This window comes from Taurulus bubalis, assembly GCF_910589615.1.
Source record: "Taurulus bubalis genome assembly, chromosome: 16".
Lineage (NCBI taxonomy): Eukaryota > Metazoa > Chordata > Actinopteri > Perciformes > Cottidae > Taurulus > Taurulus bubalis.
Genome location: NC_136604.1, coordinates 8697451 through 8721053, shown reverse-complemented (window position 1 = coordinate 8721053; position 23603 = coordinate 8697451). Strand labels below are relative to the sequence as shown.

Here is a 23603-nt window from a genome sequence, read left to right as displayed (position 1 = left end):
TGCACAGGCGAGGAAAGTTAATTTGTTATCATCTTTCACAAACAATGACACGTCAAAGTGATCACCATAAGACATTACAAGTTATAAATAGAAAGTAAAAGAGTAAAATAAATACTGGCCAAAGAACCTGGCCAATCATATTTCAGTTTGCTCGGGCTTCGTCCAATCAGCTGCGAGGGTGTAGGATTACGACAGACAGCAACAAGAAGGTTCCAAAATGGGGCTCGAAAGTACTATGGTCTGGTAAGAAGTCTACACATGCTCTTTTGTGTAGTTGTTGATCTGTTATCAGTTCATACGAAGACACAATAACGTATCTCTCGGTGTAGTAGATATTTTACCTGAATCTAGAGCACGTCTCCCGGTTCACGGGACAGAACACGGACCGTTGATGTTAGCCTGTCGACCGGCTGAGTCATTGTAGCTAAAGTTAGCTTAGCTTTACTGTCTTATTAAGGTATTGTTTTGCTAGCTAGCTATCGTTTCAGTCATACATTATTACCTTACGATTAAGAACACTGCTTTATATCGCCATAATCAACTGGCATCCCCGACGATATGGTTGTTTCGACCCGCGACTTAGCTTAGCGTTATGGGAACTCACCAGTTGCTACCGTCAGCCAGCCGTGCTAATGCTGTTATATTATTCTAATGGAAGCATTTTTACTATTTAAAAATTACATTTACTTCCACGATGAAGAAGGCAAGGTGTTCCCATGCAACTGATAGTGAAGAGGAATTTAACCTAAATGCATTACTGACGTGAAGTAGCTACAGGCCTATACTGGTGAGCAGCCTCACTTAGGTTACGTGACGTAACGTTGTCAAGTTAAACTGATGTTTCTCCCACAGCGTGGACAACAGTGAATACATGCGAAATGGAGACTTTCTACCGACGAGGCTACAAGCCCAACAAGATGCTGTCAACATTGTTTGCCACTCTAAAACACGAAGCAACCCAGAAAACAACGTAGGCCTCATCACTATGGCAAAGTAAGTTATTCTCACTGTCACAAGGTCTAGCAGCGTTCATCCTGTATCACTTCAACACGTCATAGTGTGATGTACATGGTAGCGGATGATGGATAGCCGTGACTGTTTGTTTTGTTTTCATACAGCAACTGTGAGGTCTTGAACACATTGACACCAGATTCTGGCCGCATCCTGTCCAAACTCCACGCCATCCAGCCCAAAGGAAACATCTGCTTCTGCACCGGCATCAGAGTGGCTCATGTGTGTAACTTAAGATTTCCCTTATTTTAAGCATTTGTTTAAAAATTAAATTCAGGGTTGGTAATCTTGAGAAACCAGCAAGAGTATGCTAGATAAAAAAAATTATCCAACCGAAATTGTTGCGTCAGTGTTGCCAACTCTTCCCCAATGAAAGTAGCAGCTTAAGGAAGACCCCAACTACTTGCAATTAGTGCACAGGTAGATGGGCAGGTAGGCTGTTCCCACCTTTTTTTCTTTACTTTTTGTCCGGATATTTGATTTATTAATTATGCTCATGTTATGAAATGTTAAAATATGTAATAAAAACATGTTTTTGAACATTGCCAACCCTAACTGTAAAATAACCTGGTGACTACTGAAGTTATAAATAACAGGGTTTTGGTGTCTGCAGCAGCAGTCTTTGAGTAGCCATTTTTTTGTCTCATGTGTTTTCTCTGTAGCTGGCCCTAAAACACAGACAAGGGAAAAACCACAAGATGAGGATAATTGCCTTTGTTGGGAGTCCTGTGGAGGATAATGAAAAAGAGGTGAGTTTGAAGTCTTCTTGTATCACATTTTGTGCCAATCCCACTTAGCGAAAAGGTTACATCATAGGTTTAACACATTCTCCCACTGTCTATATAACTGCCAATGTACGTCTGTCTTTCTTTCTTCATCCTAATCTGCTACTCTTCCACCTGCTGATTCTGCAGCTTGTCAAATTGGCAAAGCGCTTGAAAAAAGAGAAGGTGAATGTGGATATTATCAACTTTGGAGAAGAGGTGAGGACTTCTTGGTTTGTCTACCAGTGCACTGTTATAATGCCGAGTAAAGCAAAGCATAATGTTGTATATTCTATATGTTCATATCTGACATTTATTCCCATTTATAAATTGAGTTTTTAACTGGGCTTCCTATCTATCTCCACAACTGTTTATTCAGGAGCTGAACACAGAGAAGCTAACTGCTTTTATAAATACTTTAAATGGGAAGGAGGGGACTGGCTCCCACCTGGTCACAGTCCCTCCAGGACCCAGTCTGGCTGATGCGCTGCTCTCCTCTCCCATCTTGGCTGGGGAAGGAGGCGCTATGATGGGTCTTGGTGCCAGTGACTTTGAGTTTGGTGTGGATCCCAGTGCAGATCCAGAACTTGCCCTGGTAAGCAATATATAGATGTGAGTTTAGTGCCAGCAAACATTTTAAACTAGTACCGAGCGGAAATGGCAGCTTAGATGTCCTGAGAAATTCAAGGGTTCTTTTAAAGCAAACATTTTGGTTGGTACGATAATGCCCAAAAAGTAAAATCATAGCACTTACACTGTTATTGTATAGAAAACTATCAGATACTCCATTCAAGACGCACCTATGCTAACACCAATGTGAGTTGCTGTTTACATAGCATATTAGCTATTTAAGGTAAAAAACTCATCCACAAGCCATTGTGATGCTGCATGGTAGTAAAAATAGCAGCGTGTGACTTTTCTTCAGTAACATGTCACTAGTGCAAAGAGAGGGCTTGATAAAGACAATGATGGGCAATGGGCATCCTTGAAATGGGCCAAGTATGCCAAGACCTTAATCTCAAGTGCACGTTGACTTTGTTGGAATTAGGTGTTCACAGTTTAAAGTGATGCCCTTTGACCTATTGCTCACTGTGCTGTCTCTGTGAATTCCTTTAGGCCCTGCGTGTTTCAATGGAGGAACAGCGACAGAGGCAGGAGGAAGAGGCCCGCAGAGCTGCTGCTGCCACTACAACGGACACAGAAATGCCCCCACCCAGCGCAGATGGTAATTGTTGGACTAACAAAAAGTTGCTTTCACTTATGAGACGGCTCTGTTTATACAATTGTTGTTATTCGATAGAATGACACTTACTTGGTTTTGATTTTTGTTTTTCTTTCTCTCAGAATCAGAGGAAGCCTTATTGAAGATGACAGTATCTCAGCCCGAGAGCGCTGCAGCAGTGCTTCCCGACTTCAGCAGCATGACAGAGGAGGAGCAGATAGCCTACGCCATGCAGATGTCCCTTGCCGGAGGAGGTGAGTTCCATTTGATTCATTGTACAAATGAATGTGCTTGCTATAACTTATGGTCACTCCAATTGCTAATATGTTGAAGCTACAATGTTCTTTCCACTTGTCCTGTGAACAGAGTATGAAGGAATGGACACCGCTGCACCCATGGACACTGCAGAAGTAGCCAAGGTGAGCAATTGTTAAATGGGGCTCACCTGTCCCTTGTGTATTCTCAATAGTTATTTTTGGCACCTCCAAAGTATTCCTCAAAGTATTAATGAATCATCAGTATAAACAAATTAGTGTATGTGCTGCTAATGCTAAATGGAAGCTAAATATTATGCCTAGTAGAAACCCCAAGACAACAAAGTTGGACAGTAGGACATTTTTAATTGGGGGGAAGAAAAAACTTTGGAACCAGTGGCTTCTCCCACCTCAGAATATGTTATATACAAGATGAGCAGTCAGTTTAGGGATCTTAAAACCACATACAATCTAATCTATTGTATCCTCTAATGCAATTATTGAATAGGAGGAAGATGACTATGATGTGATGCAAGACCCGGAGTTCCTTCAGAGCGTCTTGGAGAACCTGCCTGGCGTCGACCCGAACAACGAGGCCATCCGCAACGCAATGGGCTCCTTGGCCTCCCAGACCGGAAACAAGCCAGAAGGCAAAAAGGATGAAGAGAAGAAGTAGTGAGGGGAAAACGAGATGGGACGCAGCCATCAGACACCAACTAGAAAATAAATAAACGAACAATTGCAGACTAATGCAGGATTACTTTAATATACCAAAATTTGCTGATGCATTGTCAGACTGACAGCATGAGACAGCACTCTGACATTTAATACCATCGTTTACTGTCAGACACTCAAAAGCACCAACATAACAATAATAAAGAAAACTCTTAAGTATTGAATGACTATTTAGTGTTAAATCTGAATGCCCTGTAACATACATTAATATCATCCTAAAAATGTAATATGGGCCTCCTCAAATTGCCTTGTACACTCTTTTACCCTACATCTTGTCTATATGGTATAATTGACCTACCAGAAGAGCAAGATTTTTTCATGACAGGACCTTAAACAGCTATCCACGCTCCTGTCATGTATGTGTGTTTTTGCAATAAAATCATTGTGTAAATATGTTGCATTTGTGTTTTTTTGTTGCCCTCAGGCGCTCATATTGTTGACAGTGCTGCGAGACAGGAGGGTGTATTTTCTTAGGAGACCACTGTCCCAACTTTAAATGGCTTTGTATGATGTTAAAAATAGTTTGACGATGACATGTAGAAATGTGTTATGTGTTAATGTTTAGAAATAAATATACGTGTCGTTTGCAGTATCCTCCGTGCATTTTCCAGCATTATCTGAGCCCGATAGGATGTCGCAGGTCACGTGACGGGAAGCGCTGCATTTTCAGCTGAAAACGAGCTAGGATAGTCGGGAATCGCATATCCAGGTAAACAATCAAAATACATGAAATATTAAACGAAAATCCCCATCCCAACCATCCTCTGTTGTGACATCGTCGACCCTCCGACCACCGGCTTGTTATTGCTGCCATACCATAACCTCAGCGAATCGCTCCAGTTGCTTTTTAATGGCGAACGCTAGCTCGTTAGCTAAATGACCCCTCTGTCTTGGCTGGAGCTCAGCGGCCAACTAGCCAGCCTCAGCCGGGGAGGAACATCGGTGGCTCCAAGCACCCGAGGTAGCTGCTACGAGGCGCCGTGCCGGTTGAACGGCTCCTCAGACGGCCTCTACTATAAAGCTCAGCATGCGCAAAAAAACACAATAGAAGCAGCGTTTCCCATTCAAAGCAAATTAGTGTCGGATCTGTTTTTCAGAGGAGGGTTTGGCTGCAGCAGCGCCGTGGCTGTCAAGCTAGCTGGCTAAAGCGAATGCTAGTTGCAGGTCCCTGAAATCAAGCTAACCTGCTCTGGCTTGTTATTTTGTGTCAAACGGAAGTGCATGCAAGACATTTTATTCGAGGAATTTAACTCAAATATAATCATGTCAAGGATTTTAATGTTGCATGTTTAGGTTTTGCAGCATATATAATGATGCTAGCAAAACAGAGCAGGGGTTGATGGACAACACAGACATTTATGTTAATGACTATTGTTGCCTGCTGCTACTTTGTCTGTTCATTTGTTTTTACAGGAGTTAATCCCGGTATGGGGGACATGAAGACCCCAGATTTTGATGACCTGTTGGCAGCATTTGACATTCCTGACATAGATGCCAAAGAGGCCATCCAGTCTGCCCCAGATGAGGCAGAGGGACCCCATGGAGCTGCAGGTGCACCTCTGGGAAAGTCTGATGGCGTGGGGGGTGTTGGGTCATCCTTAAGACCGCCAAGCCCCTCAGACCCCCAGGCGGACACCTCAATTGTTAGTGTGATTGTGAAGAATAAAGTCCGCCTCGAGGCTGCAGATGGAGAGGAGGGAGACACGGACCAGGACCCTATCGATGTGATCGCAGGTGTAGATGTGGGTCCAAGACTAGGGGCATGTGCCCCTGGAATGGCTGAGTCTGAGGCTCTTAACCACAACGGTTTTGGGGCGTCTAGTGTGTCCACGCCCCTCCCCCTCAGCCAGACCCAGTCTAACGGAGCGCCGTGGTCAATAAACACCCCTAAAGTGTCTTCGGAAGTACCAGGTGCTGGTGCGGCCAAGTCTCACAAGCAGGGCGGGAACATTTTCAACAGACTTAAACCGCTTGTGGCACAGGGGTCTGGAGATCCAGTGGGCCGGGCCAGGAAGATGCAGCTTCTGCAGCAGCAACACCAGCAGCAGCAGGATACAGGCCAAGAGCGGGCAGATGGCGTCAAAGCATCGTTACCGTCATCTTCCTCGTTATCAGCTGGCTCGTCTCCTCTGGCTGCGGGCGGGGCCATCGGACTAGCCTCGCCTTTCTTTCCCCCTTCCAAGCCTCTGCTTCCCACTCCACCCTCTGCCCTATCATCACACCCGCTGCACTCGTCTCAGCCTTTTAATGGAGCTCCCAAAGGTGGCCCTGCTGGATTTCAGCACCAACAGATGGATGAGGATGATTCTGACCCTGATTTGGGGAGTCCACTGGTGATCCAAGAGAGCCCCGATTCCCCGACATGCCCTCAGCTGAGCCGCCGTTTCAAGTCGGACTCTGTCTCAACGCAGCCTACATCTTCTGCTGCATCTCACCCTAAACCTGGGGAAACTCCTTCAGGGGCATCTCTGACTTCATCAACACCACAGTCAGGCTCAACAGAGAGTCCCCAGCTGGAGGACAGACATCCAGAACATGTCATCGAAGAGAGAGACTCACCAGAGAGTCCAGAACCAGAGATGCCAAAATCAACTACTCTAGCTGCATCGAAGAGGTGCTCCAGCCCCGCAGTGGCCTCCACTCCTCCTCCTACTGAACTGCGGGAGCCCAAAGAGGAGGAGGAGGAGATGGAAGTGGGTAATGGGGTTGAGAAGGTCGCCGATGGAAAAGTGGACAAGGGAGATAATGGGAGAACAAGTGAGGAGAAGATGGAGGTAGATGATGGCAAGCTTAAATCTCAGTCCACTGATGGAGGAGAAGCGGGCGTTGCTGCACCTGCTGCTTCTGGAGCTCCAGCCCGACCCCTCAAAGTCAGAATAAAAACCATTAAAACCTCCACAGGCGGAATCACCAGAACTGTCACAAGGGTAGCTCCTAAAGGTGGTGCTGCAGGAAAAGGTCTGGACCCCAAAGCTCAAACTGGGGAACGGAAGGTGTTGGGAAACAAGGGCCAAAAACTTGAAGCTTCCTCGGGTAACATGACAACAACCTCCCAGAAAGTCAGTGCTCTCAATGCTCTGCCTGTGTCTACGCTGGCAGCCAGCAGCGTGATGCTAGCTGCTGCCACCAAGGTCCAAAACAAAATGGCTGCATCTGACAAGGCCAAGGTTTCTGCCACTGCGGTCAGCATCACTAAATCTGCTGCCCTGCCTGCAACCCCCGCCGTGGCCTCCTCTCCCAAATTCTCAGTAGCTGCGGGTGGGATCAATGTACGTACATCCGCTAACAAGACAGCCAACGGAGGTGGCGGCACCATCATCGGCGGCACCCTCCAGCCAAACAAACCTGCCTCCATTGTCAACAGCACAGGGGCTGTTATCTCCCGCAGCCAGTCGAGCCTGGTGGAGGCTTTTAACAAAATCCTGAACAGTAAGAACCTTTTACCGAGCTACAAGCCTGACCTCTCGGCGCCTCCGCCGCCTGAGTGGGGTCTCCCGCTCCCGGCCACAGGGTACCGCTGCCTGGAGTGCGGGGACGCTTTCGCCCTGGAGCGCAGCCTGGCTCGACACTACGACAGACGATCACTCCGCATCGAGGTGACCTGCAACCATTGTGCTAAGAGGCTGGCCTTCTTCAATAAGTGCAGCCTGCTGCTGCATGCCAGGGAGCACAAGGAGCGTGGGCTGGTCATGCAGTGCTCGCACCTGGTCATGAGGCCCGTCACTGTGGAGCAGATGATTGGTCAGCAGGACATAACACCCATTGGTGGTAAGAACGAGTTGAAGCGCACGGTTATTTTAACCGTCGGTTAATTTGTATTTGTATTAAAAATCTCTCAGAGCCCAATGTGACGTCCTCAAAATGGCTTGTTTTATCTGAATAAAAGTCCCAAACTCAAAAGGTATTCAATTTAACTTTATATCAAACGGAGAAAAGCATACATTTTTATTTAGATTAATGACAAACAATTGATTATAGAAATACTTGGTTAATTTTTTGTTTGACGAAGGAAGTAATTGACTGTTCGTCGCATTAAGTGTGTTTGATGCTTTCGGAGGTCAACATTTAACATTTTACACTATGCCAAGGCTTATCCTGTCAATTATTTCCGTGATCAATTGTTTGGAATATAGACTATACTTCACCATCATAGACTAGACAAGACACAAGCTTAAAATAACAAGCAAATATTCAAAAATCAGGAGCTGGAACCAGATAATTTTTGTTTTAAAACAGCTAGCAATAAAATGTTCTCTTGAATCGCTTCAGCTCCATGTCATAGTTTTTGATTCTATTAGTGGAAAGAGTCATGCAAGAACCACTAATAAGTTAGTCTGATAACATAAAAATAAATAAAAAACACATCTCATTTAAGTGTGATTCATCTCCATTGACCGCATCCCATCTGTCTCCTCCAATTTCCACCTTTGGCTGACCAGGCCTGCTCACCTCTTCGTCCTCCTCTCCTCCAGTCTCATCTCCTTCGACCACATCCGGGGGCCCCGCCGTCTCGGCCAGCTCCAGTCCAATGAAGGAGGGCTCCGCTCCAGCAACAGCTCAGCCTCGTACTGTCCGCCGAGCACCCCAGGGCCCCCAAGCACTGATGCCTCTGCCTTGCAAGAAGGCCGAGGGGCTGCAGTACAACAGCTACAAATGTCCGGAGTGCCAATCACAATTCGCGGGCAAGGCTGAGCTGGTCACCCACTTCCAGCAGATCAGAGCTGCTTCCAACTCCGTGAGGCTTTGTTTCATACACGGTATCAACCTGCTGTTATGAAATGCCGGCGATCACTCGTTTGATGTTTCTTTTCTTCTGTTTCAGACATGTACGCAATGCTCACCTCCCATGATGCTGCCCAACTCGTGTGCCGTGTCCGCCCACCAGAGGGTCCATAAACACAAAGCGCCTCATGTCTGTCCCGAGTGTGGGGGGATCGCCCGGCAGGCCAGCTTCCAGACCCACCTGGAGGAGGCATGTCTGCACTTTGCCAGGCGCATTGGATACAGGTGTGGAGACATTTCCAAAAACCATCATTAAGACCTGTAACAAATGCTAAATGATCCTATATTAAAGCTTGTCCTTGACAATTGTTGTTCTTTGAGAAAGAACAGTTATTTATTTCAGATTGGCCTTTTTAGGGGGGGAGCAAACTGTAATAAATGTTAGTGGGTAAAGCTTGAATGCTTTACTAACTTAAGTCCTGTGGAGAGTATTCATTTTGAAAAGGTTGTTCTGTCCTAGAGCCATAATACGACATGCTCTGTACCATGAACTCGTGCAGGTGCTCGAGCTGCCAGGTCGTGTTCGGAGGGTTGAACTCCATCAAGTCCCACATTCAGACCGCTCACTGCGAGGTGTTCCACAAGTGCCCCAGCTGCCCCATGGCCTTCAAGTCTTCCCCCAGCGCCCAGAGCCACATCAGCACTCAGCACCCAACTCTCACTGGAGGACAGGCCAAGTACGTAGCTTAATCCTACCAAAACAACTCAGGGGAGATTTAGCTTTCTCAATTACTCACACATTTGGAAAAAGAGCCCTAAAATATCTGTATTTTTGTCCTTTTGCAGAATGATCTACAAGTGTGTGATGTGCGATACGGTTTTTACCCAAAAACCCTTGCTGTACATGCACTTCGACACTCATTTAGCCAAGCAAAAAGTGCACGTGTTCAAGTGTCCTGACTGCACCAAGCTCTACGCCCAGAAAGGATCAATGATGGAGCATATTAAGGTGTGTTTCTATGTTGAGCGTAAAGGGAATAAGTACAAATGTAGAGGTCATACATTTAAGATATTAAGTTGAATTGGTAGAGTATAATGTCACTGCAAATCGTAAATGACCCTTCTGCCTCTGTGTTGCCCATTCTTTGCTTCCTACAGTGAATGTGGTGTCAACAAAGACACACAGCAATTTCTTGGATTGGCAAAGTTCCTCCCTTTGTCCCAAGTTCTATACCAAGAACAGTCATTTTATTTATCTTTTGACAGTCAGATTGTCTTTTTTTGCGCCAGTTTGAGTTATTTGCATTTTTTTAAGTAAACTAATTCATTTGAAATTCTCTTCTCTCACACTTCACCGTCCTCGCCTCTCAGACGGCTCACAGAGGACAGTCAGCCAAACAGACAGAGTCTCAGCCCGACGCCTCGAACGCCGCCTCGGCCCCGACCAACACATCCGGCCCCTCTGGCCCCAAATCGAAATCCTCTGGAAAACCGGACAACTCTGACGGAGAGGACTGGGGGCGGGAACAAGAGGAGGATGACGATGAGGAGGACGACGACGACGATGACGAGGGGGACGAGGACTACGAGGCTCCAGGGGCTAACTCGACCGCTGCGGGCGGCAGCAGTCAACCCCCGGCCCAGACCGAGTGGACCTGCCCCCAGTGTCAGTCCACCTTCACTGACAACGAAGACTATTTGAGTCATGTGAAGACAGAGCACGGCAAGGTGGAGCATCTCTATGATTTACTTAAACCTGATTGTATTGAATCCAGTGATTAGTTAGTGCACCAATTTTGAACAGGTTAACTAGCTAATTGAACTTTGTGCTTGGTAAAGTAGATCCAATCCTGGAGGGTAAAGCAGGCAAAGACGCACCCATACTGAGAGGCTGTTCATTTCCTGTCTGCACACTTTTTATGAGACTCATTATCTTTTTTTAAATCTCATCTCTCTGCCTCTCTGTGCGTGTTTCTCTGTGTGCTGTCAAAGTTTCCTTGTCGTATTTGTGGAGGCACGTTCAGCACGTCTTCCAGCCTGAGACGTCACGAGCGTGTCATTCATGAGGGCAACAAGAGAGTCTTCCATTGCCAGTGAGTCACTTCAACATCACACACACACAAACTGACCCACAACTAAGATTTTTATTTTTAGCTTATTTGATCTACCTTTTAGGCATGTTGATAGTAGAGCTAGACTGGTGGATGGCTGTATTATTATATTAGCGTATTGCAGTTATATTAGTTTAATGTATGCATGTTGGCCGATAAAGTAACAGCAGGTTGAAAACTAGGTCAGAGTTCATTCAGAAACGATGTCACCTTCACATAGTTTGTCCACCAGAGTACTGAGAAGTTAATTTTAAACTGAGACCAAGATGCATACTGAGGCATTTTACAATTATTTTACAAATCTAAGGGATCTGTGTCAAGATAGGTGTGCAAGTCATGCATTTGTTTTGTTTTCTTTCCACTATTGGCCATGATATTGTAATCAGAATTTTAAAACACTCAAATATCGATCATGTGTATTTTTTTTTTAATCCGATTTAACCAGTGTAATTATTTTTCAGATATTGCACAGAAGGGAAACGCACTTTTGGTAGTCGATTCCTAATGGACAAGCATATTCGGCTCCATCACAGAACCACAGATGGACAGGTGAGACAACTAAAGCGGTGCCCCAATACCATACACACATATTGCATAATTTACTCATTACAAAGCAGTCTGTTAGATTTTTTTAATTTGAACTAAAGAAATAGTATAGTATGATTATTTGTATATTCAGTAGCGTATACAGTTAGGATGTAGTATGTAAAAAACATGGAAATGTTCAAGTTTTCCTGATAATATCGGGAAATTCTGCTGCACCTTTCTGACCGTGTGCATCGATAAAGCAAACGTTTAGTCTCTCTCTACCTTTCTGGGTCCTCAGGAACGACCCATGACCAGGAAGCGAGCAGCCACGGGGACAGAAGGACCAGGCAGCTCCTCAGAACAGGACGGCGAGGGCGGACCTCCTGGAGGCAAGGCAGGAGACGAGGAAGAAAACGCCCCCGAGGACGGTGAGGAGGTTGCTGCCGGTCCTCCAGGTCCTGCAAAGAGAACCAGGGCGTCCATCGCGTCCACGTCGTTGGCACCCAACGAGCTGGAGGAGGAAGACAACGTCTTCCGCTGCGTCCCCTGCGGCTTCTCCACCGAGGACGGGGCGGAGTTTCAGCGCCACATCCCCCAGCATCGGGCCGACACCGCCTCCTTCCAGTGCCTGCAGTGCGGCGTCTGCTTCGCGTCAGCCGGCTCTCTCAGCAGGCACCGCTTCATCGCTCACCGCGTGCGGGACGCCCACGGCGACGCGGACCGCAGCGCCCCGCGCGCCCACGGCTCTCCCGACGGCTCGCCCGGCGGCTCCCCTCAGGCGCAGGGCGAGGACGGAGATGGGAATCTGATCTGCAAGGTGTGCGGCCGGCGTTTCGACAAGGCCTCGGACCTCAACACCCACTTCAGGACCCACGGCATGGCCTTCCTCACCGCACACAAGACGGACAAGCCCCAGTAGAGAGAAGGGACGAGGTTTTCTGAGACTGACAGATCATCTCCAACGAGGAAGAGAGGCTGTAGAATATGTATGTTGATCCTGAGATGAAACTTCCTGTGCAGTTTTTTCCCGCCACCATAAACAGTTGTACTCTAATCTACGGCCCCTCCTCTGTGCGATTGTAACTGCATGTTTGGTCATGTTACTGGTCACTTAACTGAACACACCTGTGATAGACTATTGAGTAGAAAGACTCAAGCAGCCCTGAGTAAAGCATTTATATATCAGCCATACTGTGTTTGATACGTCTTGTCCTTCCATCTCAATCACTCTGCACTGACTGTAGCCACCTGTTTGTTTTTCAGTGTGACACACCTAAACACGTACACCTCCCACTGTGCACCTCACAGTAGTGCCGATATTTTTGTACCTAACCTATCGTTCGTGGTATTCATACTCATTCGCCTCAAGTCCAAGTTCATTATTCCGGCATGAGATGGGTGTTAATGTCTCCGCAGGCTTTTAAAACTAATCTCGAAGACACCTGAAGCATGAAGGGGAGCGTTTGGAGAAAATTAACACTGATTTTTATGTTGCTATAATATTTATTTATACGAAACACATTACTGATGTTGGTATTTGTGTGAGTCGGTTGCGTCAAGTCGCACCAGTCGTGGAGACATGAGATGAGAATCTCTGAAGGCATTTCAATAGGAGACGAGGTTACTGGAGGTCCGTAACCCGTGTAGTGAACAATGTGTGATGTTGTTAATCGTTAAGCTAGAAGAAGAGAGGTCAGGATTCCTGCCAGTAGTATATGTGTACGTTTTGCCATGTAAATACATATTACACTAAAAACAAAGCATTCTGGTTTTAGTAACTTGCTATGATAATGTGAATACGTATAGTATTTGTACTTGTACTGTTCCCTTTTTTTCTCCAAACAATTTAAAGTTTAAAGGAATTCCCCCCCAGAGGTAGCTATACATTGTAATTACAAAGCAGAGGGAGATACGTGGGGGTTGTGTTGTCTTAATGTGTATGAATACAAATGTTTGTCTCTTTGAGACGGTTCTTTTTTTATCTACAGATTCAGTGCTTGCTGTACTCACATTTCTTTTGTATGTTTCAAAAACAGCCTTCATGGTCACGGGATGGAGGCCTAAGAGTGGATTTTCTTTTGTTTGTATCTTTTATATGTCATAATATCATATTTATATAGCTCAATAGTGGAAATTTCATGTCATTTTCTTTTCCATGGTCTGCTTGCTGAAATGCCATACACTTTTGTGCTGTTTTTGAAATAAATGTGTAAAAGAGAAGATTGACTCGTGCAGCCGGTTCATCCTCAGAGCAGCGGGTCGCGTTCAGAGCCAGGTTGGCTGCGACCTCTCTGTTCATATTGCATTCACCTAAACTTCAGGTTCTCAGAACCAATCCAGTGAATCGGTCACAAACATTAACGCAGACAGCTTCAATGGGTGTCACAACACAAATCACATTTACTGTACATGTGACGGTTTTCTTCTTTGACACAGCTTCAGTTACTAAAGTCTTTTTCTGTGTTTTTCACAGTCTGGCTTTTTCACAGTCTGGCTCCAGCTCCAGCCCCGCCTTGCCCTCAGTGGGCTCCTGAAGTGAGGTCTGTAACTCAGATGGACCGAGAGGATGGTGGACTTCAATCATCAGCTCGTAGATCAGAGTTCCCAGCAGCGCCCCGATACAGGGCGCCACTATGGGCACCCACCACCAACCACCTCCAGCCCTGTAACGGGTTACATACAGTCAGACTTCCCAGTGATCCCACCAGACATTAAGATCCCTAAGGCTCTGTTTTAAAGCAGGCGACCTACGGAATGCTAAATGGATGGGAGCAGGGCTAAATCGCTACAAATTTGGAAGAGGGGAAAGCTGGAATGCATGAAGTCACTTAAAAAGATATTTTAATATAAAAAAGGGTTTTATGCGTGAGAATCCCCTTTACAGACAGTTTTTTTTACATTCAGTATAAATGTGCTATTTACACCTATTCTATAAATTTGGATTATTTGAATATTTCCCAGGAGTCTTGAAATTGCATATATTGGGTTTGACATGTTGCATGTAGACCTGCTCTAAGAAAACTAAAATGAGTCCATGTGGGTCTCTAAAAGGTTAAATTAATAAACTAAAGTGCATGTGAATGTCCCGAGTCTACTAACTTGAAAACATCCACTCCCCAGCCAGTGATGTACGTGAAAAGTCGAGGTCCAAAATCCCTGGCGGGGTTGATGGCGTAGCCGCTGTTGGAGCCCATCGAGATGCCAATAACCAGCACCACTGCTCCCACCAGGACGGGCTGGAGAGCATCGGGCACGGAGCTGTTCCGCTTGTCTCCGAGAGCCAGGACACACAGCAGCAGGGCAGCAGTGCCAATCACCTGCAGGACACATGGGGCGTGGGGGTAGGAGGTTTCAGTACAAAAGCTTGAATGTTCAAATCCGGACTGAAGTTTGGGTGATTTGGCTGGACGCGTTTGAAAGATCTAAACGTCTTAGTTCACAGTGATGATCGGATGGGGAGTGACGCCGTCTCACCTGGTCCACGACTCCTCCCCACACACTGAGGTAGTCCGCTGGGTAGGTGGCGAATATGCCTGCTGTGGCAGTGGGACCCGTCACTGTCAGCTCGCCTCCGCTGTATGCCAGGATGGCATCTGCAGACATCATCATCATCATCATCATCATCATCATCATCATCATGTATGCAAACCCCACACAGAAACATATGCACCATGAGCACACTTTAATTCATATTAAACTTAAGTGATAAGTCTGGTGATATTCTTTATTGTCAACAATTCTGAATTCTGTTATTAGTCGGTTTTGAAAAGACCAAAACCGACCAATAACAGTCCTCTGTTGTTGATAAACACAGTGATCCACAACATTGCACTGAGCTGCATGTCCCCCCCCCCCCCCCCCAGCTGTTTTGGGAAATTGTTTTAATGATGACACTAGAGATGGAACAATGCACATGTTGGTTTTGGTCTTTTTATGAGATTGTTTGACCAAAAAAAAAAAGCACCAACGTTTTTTCCCCTCTGATATGAACTTTGCCCCTGTACCTATGGAACATGTATTTGACTTGTATTGTAATGTTTTCTTGTCATATATAATGTGATTCTGATCACAATAATGACGGTTGAAAGTCACCGTAGTACTGCAGGCTGACGGTGGCTGCAGCCAGAAAGGCTCCGAGCACCTGGAAGACGACGTAGAACGGCAGCTTCATCCAGGGATGTCTGCCCAACGCGCACAAGCTCAGAGACACAGCGGGGTTCAGATGGGCACCTTATGGTCCAAAATAATCCAGAAGGAAGAAGAATCAAACATTTCATAAGCAAACTGATCTGTGCCTCCTGAAATTGCCAACAATAATTTAAAATACCCTTAACATGCACATTTAAAATCAACCATCAAGATGTTTTGGCCTGCAGAATGAATAACAGTGATTTTATTATTTACTGGCATTTCTGTAGCAAGAGGGGACTCTTCACACGGTCCCTTACCCGAGACTCCACGAGACACAAAGACCCCAAATGTTACTCCCAGAGCAAAACCCAGATTGATTGACAGGTACTGCCCTTTCTTATCTTCAGTTGTGGTCACCTGGGCAACGGAGCCGCATCCAAAGAGCTGCAATCAGATGAGAGGAAGAGCCATAATAGAGGAGTGTGCAAACACAGACATACACACACAAACAAAACTAAAAACAATCTGCATGACTGCATTTAAAAACTAAAGTACGACAGATTTGATGAAAACTCAGATGTCGAGAATTTGTTCATTCTCAAGTTCAGAAAGGTCTCTCTTCCAGATAAGTGAACAAACATCGCTTCCTTTGGTGTAATCTCCTTTTTTATGAACTTCATTGCTAAGGAACCTGCTTTATGATTTGTGTTGTAAAACGCTCATTGCCCCGGCAGCTGAGACGACAAAACAACCAGCAGAGACGAACAAACACCCTCGCTTCATTCCAAACCACCTCCCTCGCTCTCTATCCTCCCTTCACCTCACCATCCTCACCCACTCTCTGGCTCTCTCACATCCATTCCTTCTGTCTGTCTCCCTTTCAGGCCAAAGTCCTCAGTTATCCATTGTCTGGATTCACTATCTGCTTCAAAGCGAGCGAGTAAGTATGTCATTGTTTTAGGAAACATATTAAACACTTTGATGTTGAGTTTTGCTGATCAGGTGAGAATTTGGATGAACTGGTGAAGAAGAAATTCATCTACATTCCAGCCAATTCAATTAAATGCTAAATATACACGCATGATACACACGTGATTGACCTCTTTCCTGCACCAAAGTGTCTCATGCGACTAACAGAAGTCCAGGTCCACAGAATAAAACTCACAATCAGGACATAGACTCCGAGGAATTCAGCCATGCACTCCCTGACCAGCTGGTTTCTGATCTGACATTTCCTCAGCAGCCTCTCCATCCCAGAGGTTTCCTCGGCACCGCCTCGACACAGGTGAGCTTCCAGAGCCGGGACGCCGTCGAAAGGTGGATGTGACCCGCACAGCGCTGCACTGTCTACCTGACTGAGCAGAGTTTGCCCTTCCACACTGGACCTGCAGGCTACGTCACACACTTTACGACGCGGCGGTGGTGTGCATGCACGCAGGGGAGGAGAGTAGCTCACTATGTAGGACATCTTCAGACATCAAATCACTGCAGACATGATTGAGAGCGCTTCCCTGCACAGAACTGGACTCAGAGAAACAGAGGCCAGACTCTGGCTCCCTTTGGCAGGTTGCCAGTGATCTCACCTGACAGGAATTGGCTCTGATTGTTCTTCTCGTTTGATTGGTTGTGACATTTCTTCTTCTCTGGCTGTTCATGTCACAGCCCGGCTCAGCATTCTTCATCTAAAACAAGACACATGCTTCCAATAAATGAATACATTTTGTTGTATATATTGAGTATTTTCATTCCTGATATTTGTTCTACGTAACCTTGCTTGCTACTGTGACAAACTAATTTCCCCTTGGGGATGAATAAAGTATACATCTATCTATCATCTAAATGCCTTTCTTCCACATTTGAGGTGTAACTTGTTTTTGTGCCATATTGCATCTGTATAAATTACCACAGAATAATAAAGATAACAAGAGATGGAAAAGTCCTTAGCTTGCACCATGTGCTCGTAAAGTCATCACTGTAATCCCCGATAAGAATAATCTGGTCATGACGGAGATAATATTGTTTATTGAAAATGTATTTTTCTCATGACACATATCAAATGCATCTATTTTGAACGGTGGAGTAAATCACTGCAAATGCAATAACATGGAGGTCGAGAGATTATCACACTAATTATAATATAACGACTGTTTATCATCTAATGCTTTAACAAACTAAGTGAAGCAGAAAATGGTCACGCCTCACAAGATTGTATCACTAGTTTGTGGTTGAGCATCAGTAAGATAAGTTAGTCCCTTGGTTTCCTGTGAAGATAACCTCCCTTCTATAAGGGAGAAAAAGAGAATGAAGGGGAAACTAAACAAATTACTTCAAAGGGCCGGACTATACGACACCCTGCGTGGATCAAATGCACTCATTCTGAGATCACTCACAGCATTTTTTTAATTGATGAATGTTTGCTTGAGAATGTAATTGTTTTGTTCAACAGAAGTGCTCATGGAGAAATATTAGTGGCTGCAATGTAACATATAGATAAAACATACATCTCTCATACGTCTCTGCATGCAACACTAAAAAGCAAAGTGTTCAAATGATTAGATGAGTGAGAAATAGGCACCTTTACCTGCTCGACTAACAGTTACCATAGTAAAACCTCGATACAGTACACAGATCAAACCGATAGAGGACAAAGACCCAAATCATTGATAACATGATGAAGATCTGTAAGGTTTTGATAGAGAAAGAAGAGGAGTTTATTTATTAATACTTTATTAATGTGAACGGATGACTTTAAGTGCTTAAGGGTCCACACAGGGAGGATCCCACAGCGAGCTCCACACTGTATGGCTCCTGAATGTTGATGAAAATGGTTCACAAGGACAGTTCCCTCTGAAGTTGAGTGTAGTGCCCTATTTCAAAGGAAAACTCCCACGATCTGGACTCCCTTCACCAAGGAAGATTCACCACAACATAGAAGCTTTTGATATTTCACACATGAAAGAGCTTCTTTTCCCCTCCATTTTAATTGAAAATAAAGCAACATTCTTTCTGTATCTGAAGCATAGAAACCACAGACCTGTGTAAGGCTACACTGACATGTTCAGAAATAAAAAGGGCCTTTTATGCAACGGACATTTTTGAGAAGGAATGAGAAAGAGAAGAAGAAGGGTTAAGGTGGAATAAGATAGATAAGATGGGGCGATGAGAAACAAGGCGGCACCCAAACATGACAAGAACAGAACGAGCTGCATTTACTGTCAGTGTTGTGCTGTTGGAAATTCCCTCCAGTTCAACATCATCGTAGTGAAAAATCTGGTTAAAAAATAAAAGGGGTAGATTTAAAAATCTAAAACAAAAGATCCGCGCACTGCATTAAAAGCTCCCAGCAGTTTTGACTGTGCGACGTTTCGATCCAACAGAATTTTATCAGGCGTTAATAAATCACCATCACAAAGCAGAACTATAAATATATAGACACAAACACATTCATCACTCAGGTGATCATGATCTGCATGATCGAGAGTCAATCAACTCAAGTTTGCCCAAATATGAGTAGAGCTCATATCCAAGTTAGTGCTTTCTTAAAGTGGGTTGAATAAACGGACTAATCCTAAAAATACAGGAAAACAACTGTGTAAATATATTAAGATTCTTTATTTGACATATCACACACTCACATCCATACACGCTTATCCGACAGGACAATTCCAAAACAAAATATGTAAATGTGAATTTGTTTACTACCATCACCAGTCTTGGGATTGGCAGCTTCTAGTCTACGTGAGGTGGAAACCCCATTGTGACCTTAAACAGGCCAGAGATCCTCATCCATCCAACACGTTCAATTTGGCAACTGGCGGTCAAATGTTCTGTCCATGATTTATATATATATATATATATATATATATATAGAGACTATACATATGCAAACTCACAGCTTTAGGGGAATCCCTCCTTGACTGAAATGTTTTCTGGGCACAAAGCAATGTTCAACCAGTCGAGAGACTCTACTCCACGTTAGTTACATGTTATCTAAACCCTCCAAAGAACTTGGAGAATAAGGAGTCGTCATCCCGCAAGTCCGAAAAGAGATTTGGACCACCTGAAATATAAACAAGAATGCATTAGAGCTAGATATAGCTACTACATTAGGCAAAATACTCCGAATAGTTAATTAATTGAAAACAGACTGACCTGATGTGACGGGTCCAGTTGGATGGTCCGGTCCCTCTTGGCTACCAGAACCTCCTGAGCGGGTCACCGTGGTCTCTTCTTTGCCTTGGCTGTCTCGAACTGTTCGCCTCTCCTCTACAGACTAACAGACATCAAAACAGTAACAAACAAAATTGGTAACAAAAAAAGAAGAAGACTACAACTGAAGGTATAGAGAGTTATAATAATAGTTTTAATGGTGTCCCCAGCATGAATTATGCATCCCCCCCACATTATTGCCACCCTCTGGGCTTAAGTGGGCTTCTTGAACTGTCCACGAAACACCTACAAATATGTTGCGAAGGCATATTAACATATGATTACTAAAATCCAGATAAAGAGTTTCTCACCCCATCAGGTTTCACCACCTTGGTGACGACCACTGATTGGAAGAAGGAGCGGGCTCTGGGCTGGTTCGGTAACTGACCAGCAGGTGGAGTCAGAATCTGATCCAAGCCCCCAGAGGACACTGCAGAGTCTAGATCTGGATGGGGACGGGAATTCAGTTGGAGCAAGGTAATGTACTTCATTTGTTTTCCTGAAAGAGGAATAATGTCCCCCACCTCTGTCTTCTTTGCGGTCATCCTCTGAAGATTTGTGTGGCCCTCTTTTCCAGATATCATTAAACTATTAAGAGACCACGAGAAGGTTGAGACAGAAACACTTTATATTGCCACAGAAACAAAGCCTTTATGAAACACAAGAAAATATCTCATGGACCTTTGAAAAAGGGGTCAAGCCATGAAATGGCGAGCTGGGAAAGTCTGGCGACTCATAAGATGGGTGGTCATCACTTCTGGGCTCTCTAGGCGGTCCTGCTCGGGGTCCTTGTGGGTTGTTGGAAGGGGACTTGAGCATAAAGTCTCTCAGGGAGTTCACACCAGATCCCCCTCCGCCCCGAGGTGGCGGCATGATACTGGGAACATCTAGAACAAAAAGAGAGACACAGGCTGAATCTACAACAGTGTTGCAGTAGACTGGAGATGGTGGAGGACCTCATGGCTCAGGTCTCCTACCAAAGTGTCCAGACTCCGGCTGTCCGTCCCAGCGGCCCAGCTGGGAGAATATCTCCTCCATCTCTCGGAGGACGTGGCCAAACACTGGGGGCTCCTGCATCCGCATCCCATCGGGGCCCATGCTGAAGCCAAACCTCCAGGCACCGTCAAAGGGGTCCTGCCGGTCACCCCGGATCCCATCAGAGAAGAATCCATCATCATCTTCATACTCGTCGTCATCATCATCATCATGAGTCATAGCATCAAAGAAGGGGTCCCTGAAACATTACGGTTCGCAAAATAGATGATTAATCAGGGGAACAATGTGAATTGACCATCACGGTTATCTCGCGTTGGGTTTGTTCGTCAGGTGGAGAGACCAACAGTTAACGTTAATAGACCTTCAAGTACTCAACGGTATTAATCCTGAGGTCAAGCTTAGCCTAAATAAACCGGGACCCCTGTGGTCTTTCTGGCGGACGACCACTAATCTTCTCATTTAAGCCGTTTCACTTCCTGGCGAACCCAACAGCGCGCAGCGCAGTAATCATCGTTAGCTACAGAGTTCACGTTAGCTTCGCAGCTGTGTGACGTTGCTCAACTTTTACTCCACAAACTCACCTTTGGCCACGATAGTGACCTCCAGGTACTCCAAAGAACCCGCGAAATAAATCGAAAACGCTCATTTAACGATAGCTTCTGTAGAAAACTTAATTCATAACTTAAAAAAAAGAAACACACCAGACTCCCGCTGGAGAAAGCTTCTACTGTCAACAGTGTCGTAAAGTGTTCCAGATACTTCCAAATTACGCAATCTGTCGTAAAGTCACGTTACCGTAAACATCTGAAGAAATGCGCGGGAGGAAAAATAACTGCGCGCTCTTTGACGCGTAAACGCTGATCCGCGTGTTTTACGTGTTAATGTTTTAAATGTAAGACGTCGAGTATAAACAAGTCACATTTTAATTGAATTGTGCGTTTTACTGAACGCCATTTATCCGACTTGCTTTATTTACTTTTACATACAAAACATTACATTGAAAAAATATAAGATATGATCCGTTGTTATTGATTACTACCCATCTTAACTAACCTATGTTAAAACGCTGCTAACGTCACATGTTCATGCATTGATGCAGTAATAAAATACACGCTACATTATGGCGATTCTGCTGCCAAAATACATCTAAAAAAGCGTTTGATGGGATTTGGTTACATTGTATCTTGTAACTAACTCATTGAGTAGAAATATGTAAAGGAGCTTAATACCGTTTCCTACCAACTGTGTCCATTACCGTCAGAGACAAATTCCAACGAGTATTATGACGCCGGTTACAGGCGTTTAACCCGGTTTTTTTTAAGTGCCAAGGCTATTTTATGAGGTGGTTGTGAAATAAATGACTGAATGACTTAATTAAGCATTTCCACTTTATAAACAGGTGTTTGTCTGGAAGAAATATTTCGACAAAAACGAGCCGATCCGCGACGATGGCGGTCTGCCGATGGGCTGTTCGTCACGTGCCCTAAAGCTCTTCAGTAGAGGAGAAACACACGAATCGGCACAACAATACAAATCAAAGCCGGTGAAGGAACTGTTGTTTAAATGTACGATATTTAAAAAGTAATCAAAGTAAAATGTCCCCATTCTGGAGTATAAGTATAAAATGGTACAAAACAGAAATACTTAAGTACAATATACCTACTGGACAGACGCTTCCACCACTGAGTTTCACTTGACAAGCTACAACACCTCGGGGGAAACAGGACATGTATGGGCTATCCTGTAGGGACCATTAGCTGGGCTGTATGTTGACATGACCAATTAAAATGTGAAGCTATACATTTGGCAGTTTCTCTCTTCTTTTTTAAAGAAATGTAATGGCGGCAAGAATACATTGAATGTGGTGGCATCCCAGATATTCAGTTAGTGATATTCAGCTAGCTGTTGAATAGATTGATCTCTCTGAAACAGGTATTTAGATGCAAAAAGTCTTCCAAATTGTGTAAACAAAGACACAAAGCAGATGTGCAGCGCTGATCCCCTGGAGTTTGTTGGATAACTCAGGCCTCTAGCAGACACCAACCATCGAGCCTCTGAGTCAGAGGGTTTCAGGTGTGCCAAACACTGGAACTTCTTCTTACAGTGTTTGGCAATTCATTGTCCCCCCGATTGCAAGGATCAGTGACTTTAACGTTTCAAACTGTCAGATGAATTAAGGTCAAGCCACATGAGAAACAAATGGGTTTCTGAGAAGACATTCACATCCAAAATTATGAAAGTCTTTTTCTTGTTTATTTACTTAATATTTATATATTTTTACAAAATAAAAAAAAATACATGAAACAAAAAGCTAACAAGGATTCTTGAGAAGGTAAAGGAGAAAGCCATCGAACAAACAGGGACTACAGTACTTGTGTTTTTTTTTTATATATGTACAAGACAAGTTTATCCATTTAAATTGTTTTTAAAACGCACAGTACAAAAAGAAAAAAGAAATCACTGACAAAAAACCCATAGTACAATTTTGTCCATCGGTATTCAATGCTGCAGGTTTCCTTATGGGAGACAGGTGGTGGAGCAGGGAGGAGGTGGGGGGCCTCAAAAAAATAAAAACAAAAACACACTGGAAGGCAGATTGGGTGTGTATTGGCCTTGGAAATCATTCAACATCTCTTGCAGAATAGGTGGGACCTTTATGCAACATATTTATAATTCATAGGAACAGTTACTGTACAAGTGTTGGATAATGAAAAATTCTGTGCTAGGCAAAAAACAAAGCACAGTACACAACCACAGCCCCCGTGTGTACAAACATGCACGCAGTCACATGACAAACACACTTTCCTCACAGTCCAAGCCAGTGAGCTCGCTTATATGTCTTTATATATAATATATCTATATTTGGTAAAAAATAAACTTCACAACTCTACCAATTTAGAGAATTGTTTCTTCAAACTTA

General features: G+C 44.5%; 4 protein-coding genes across 4 annotated transcripts; 2 read left to right on the top strand and 2 right to left on the bottom strand.

The window, feature by feature from the left end:
* Positions 1-172: 172 nt before the first annotated feature.
* On the top strand, positions 173-4373 carry LOC306748621 (26S proteasome non-ATPase regulatory subunit 4-like). The gene is made up of 10 exons (XM_079231827.1): positions 173-243; positions 853-993; positions 1119-1233; positions 1674-1760; positions 1926-1994; positions 2155-2370; positions 2892-3000; positions 3120-3251; positions 3364-3416; positions 3760-4373. Exons 1-10 carry the CDS (start codon positions 218-220, stop codon positions 3925-3927), a joined length of 1116 nt encoding a protein of 371 aa, XP_079087953.1. The 5' UTR covers positions 173-217; the 3' UTR covers positions 3928-4373.
* Positions 4374-5413: 1040 nt separating this feature from the next.
* znf687b (zinc finger protein 687b) lies at positions 5414-13558 on the top strand (the record flags this gene model as incomplete). The annotated part of the gene is made up of 9 exons (XM_079231817.1): positions 5414-7754; positions 8426-8721; positions 8809-8993; positions 9269-9445; positions 9555-9717; positions 10080-10436; positions 10701-10801; positions 11281-11368; positions 11646-13558. The coding sequence occupies 9 exons, from the start codon at positions 5414-5416 to the stop codon at positions 12264-12266; spliced, it is 4329 nt and encodes a 1442-aa protein (XP_079087943.1). The 3' UTR covers positions 12267-13558.
* A 256-nt stretch (positions 13559-13814) lies between these two features.
* On the bottom strand, positions 13815-16745 carry aqp10b (aquaporin 10b; the record flags this gene model as incomplete). Its single annotated transcript, XM_079231486.1, has 6 exons — positions 16644-16745; positions 15796-15922; positions 15440-15577; positions 14822-14940; positions 14447-14664; positions 13815-14010 (listed from the first exon to the last, which is right to left on the bottom strand). Exons 1-6 carry the CDS (start codon positions 16728-16730, stop codon positions 13815-13817), a joined length of 885 nt encoding a protein of 294 aa, XP_079087612.1. The 5' UTR covers positions 16731-16745.
* Positions 16746-19071: 2326 nt separating this feature from the next.
* On the bottom strand, positions 19072-21347 carry hax1 (HCLS1 associated protein X-1). The gene is made up of 7 exons (XM_079231828.1): positions 21265-21347; positions 20665-20921; positions 20369-20574; positions 20212-20275; positions 19999-20132; positions 19631-19751; positions 19072-19538 (listed from the first exon to the last, which is right to left on the bottom strand). Exons 1-7 carry the CDS (start codon positions 21327-21329, stop codon positions 19465-19467), a joined length of 921 nt encoding a protein of 306 aa, XP_079087954.1. The 5' UTR covers positions 21330-21347; the 3' UTR covers positions 19072-19464.
* Positions 21348-23603: the final 2256 nt, after the last annotated feature.

Coding starts and splice junctions, on each gene's coding strand:
- LOC306748621 (XM_079231827.1), top strand. CDS start 218: ATGGGGCTCGAAAGTACTATGGTCTG. Junction 994..1,118: donor GGCCTCATCACTATGGCAAA/GTAAGTTATTCT, acceptor GTTTTCATACAG/CAACTGTGAGGTCTTGAACA. Junction 3,252..3,363: donor GATGTCCCTTGCCGGAGGAG/GTGAGTTCCATT, acceptor TCCTGTGAACAG/AGTATGAAGGAATGGACACC.
- hax1 (XM_079231828.1), bottom strand. CDS start 21,329: ATGAGCGTTTTCGATTTATTTCGCGGGTTCTTTGGAGTACCTGGAGGT. Junction 20,276..20,368: donor GCTTGACCCCTTTTTCAAAG/GTCCATGAGATA, acceptor GTCTCTTAATAG/TTTAATGATATCTGGAAAAG. Junction 19,539..19,630: donor AACTGGACCCGTCACATCAG/GTCAGTCTGTTT, acceptor TTTATATTTCAG/GTGGTCCAAATCTCTTTTCG.